A 2,521-nucleotide genomic window follows, 5' to 3' on the forward strand; every position below is an offset into this window, starting at 1 on the left:
AGAGAGAGAGAGAGAGAGAGAGAGAGAGAGAGAGAGAGAGGGATAGGAAGGAAGGAGATGGGGCTGCAATCAGTGTGCGGAGGAGCAGGGCGGTGGCGGCGAGCAGTGGCGTGGTGGGGGGCCGTCCTGGTCCTCGCCCATTTACTCAGCTGCGGCAGCGCGGGGCTCCTGGACACCAACCCGGGCTTGGCCTATAACTTCTACGCGACGACGTGCCCCAGCGCAGAGGCCACCGTCCGGAGCATCACCTGGGCGCAGGTCGCCGGCAACCAGGCCCTCCCCGGCCAGCTCCTCAGGCTGCACTTCCACGACTGCTTCGTCAAGGTCAGTTCCTCAGTTCCTGAGTTCCTTCGTTAACCTCGCCCTGCCCCCACTTCCGCTTCAGCTCTTCTCCCTTTCCCTGAGTGCCTGAGTGGAGTGGGTCTTTGCTTCCACTTCCGTCGGCGCCGTGCCCGTGCCCGTGCCCAGCCGGCCGACGCGGAAAGCGCTTCTTTTTCCCGGCAACAAATTAACTGCGGATTCCATTTCTAGCTACTCCATTCATGTTCGAACCAAGAGTCCTGGCTCGTCGCTCTAATTAAACTGGCAGATCGCCTTTCTCCCTCTGCCCAAGCAGATTTTACTGCGGGGGTTTACTTTGCTTTTGAGCTTTTTTGGGGGGCTTTTACGAGCAATAATACTGTTTTTCAACTCTCTCTCCCTCTCTCTCTCTCTCTCTCACTCATTGCTGTGGTGAGAGTGAGTGTACAAGCCAGTTTGACTGTTGATATGTACACGAGCACCTTTATGTGTACTTACGTAAGCATTACGGCGCCTTTCCGCTCGTAGCGACACAGCCAAGCAAGAAAACAAGGCGAGAAATAGTAGACTAGTGCAAGGGGAGCAAGGTGAATCTTGTCGTACAGTAATATTTTCCATGGCCAATGCGTCGCCGCTCACATGCGCTGCGCGCCCAGCTGGTGGCGCGCGACAGCTATCAAAGCTGCCGCGCCGGTACGGCGGCTGCAGGAGCAGCTTTGGCCCCTTGCGGCGGCCCCGCGCCCGCGCTCATCCAAATTTCAAACCCCAAAATGCGATCCGTGTGGCTCACAGTTTCTTTGAATGCTATGATGATAATGCAGGGCTGCGACGCGTCCATCCTGCTGGACAACGCGCAGAGCGAGAAGACGGCGCCGCCCAATGGCTCCCTCGGCGGCTACCCGGTGATCGACGCCATCAAGGCGCAGCTCGAGAAGGCCTGCCCGGGCGTCGTCTCCTGCGCCGACATCGTCGCGCTCGCCGCCCGCGACGCCGTCTCCTACCAGTTCAAGGCCTCGCTCTGGCAGGTGGAGACCGGCCGCCGGGACGGCCCCGTCTCGCTCGCCAGCAACACCGGCGCGCTGCCCTCGCCCTCCGCCGGCTTCAACGGCCTGCTGCAGAGCTTCGCCGCCAAGGGGCTCGACGTCAACGACCTCGTCGCGCTCTCCGGCGCGCACACCATCGGCAAGGCCAGCTGCTCCAGCGTCACGCCCAGGCTGTACCAGGGCAACGCCACCAGCATCGACCCCCTGCTCGACTCCACCTACGCCAAGACGCTCATGAACGCCTGCCCGAACACTCCCGCTTCCACGTCCACGGTGGACCTGGACGGCGCCACGCCGTTCAAGTTCGACGGCAGCTACTACACCAACCTGCAGAACAAGCGGGGAGTGCTCGCCTCCGACGCCGCGCTCACGCAGAACGCCGCCGCCGCGACCATTGTCAACGACCTGACCAACCCGATCAAGTTCTACGCCGCCTTCTCCATGTCCATGAAGAAGATGGGCCGCGTCGACGTGCTCACCCTCAAGAACGGACAAGGGAAGATCAGGACCAAGTGCAATGTGCCGTGAGGGTTCATCCAGGAGCGCCACACATTTTCTTGGATTTTTTTACTCTCTCCCTCTCCCTCTTATTTCATCGGCGCGGGTCAAATATATTGTGCCCGCCATGATTAAGCTCCCAGATCTATATTGATTTGTTAAGTGCTGTGCCTGAGTATGTAAGATTATTAGTCACGACATGCGTTGCATTCCTCTTGCAATCAATCAAAGAAGGTGATTCGGCACTTCTCTCTGCTCTCACTTGTCAGCCATGTCCAAGTGTCGAAATATTCAGACTAAGTGCATCTTTCTTCAGACTAGAAGAACGCCCGTGCGTTGCAACGGGGCCACATTAACTTTAAAAGTTCAATATTACGACATTGACGACCTTTTTTTACCATCAAATCCTCACACACACAGACACACACTCTCCCTCCCTCTTCCTCACTCTCTATCCCCCTCTCCCTTTCTCTCTAACACACACATATCTATCTTATTGGGTATGGGACCATAATCCATCTATTTCACACATACATGCTAGTGCATAACAATATGGATTATGTGTATTATATTTGCCACCAGAACTGAGGGAATTAATTTAATGTAAATCGACCAGCCACAGCTCCAAGAATACGCGGACGAGGTGGCTCGGGTCGGTGTCGGCGCCTTCCAGCGCCGGC

At 57.1% G+C, this 2,521-nt stretch overlaps 1 protein-coding gene across 1 annotated transcript in view; it reads left to right on the forward strand.

Annotated features, from left to right (window-relative positions):
- The window catches only part of LOC123069666 (peroxidase 1), a gene marked incomplete in the record, with an annotated part of 2,634 nt that extends 539 nt beyond the window's left edge, over positions 1-2,095 (forward strand). Inside the window, 2 exon segments of the mRNA XM_044492588.1 lie at positions 1-324; positions 1,122-2,095. Of these exon segments, the coding sequence (XP_044348523.1) occupies positions 58-324; positions 1,122-1,871 (1,017 nt within the window).
- Positions 2,096-2,521: the final 426 nt, after the last annotated feature.

The sequence above is a fragment of the Triticum aestivum genome, chromosome 3B (assembly GCF_018294505.1).
Source record: "Triticum aestivum cultivar Chinese Spring chromosome 3B, IWGSC CS RefSeq v2.1, whole genome shotgun sequence".
Lineage (NCBI taxonomy): Eukaryota > Viridiplantae > Streptophyta > Magnoliopsida > Poales > Poaceae > Triticum > Triticum aestivum.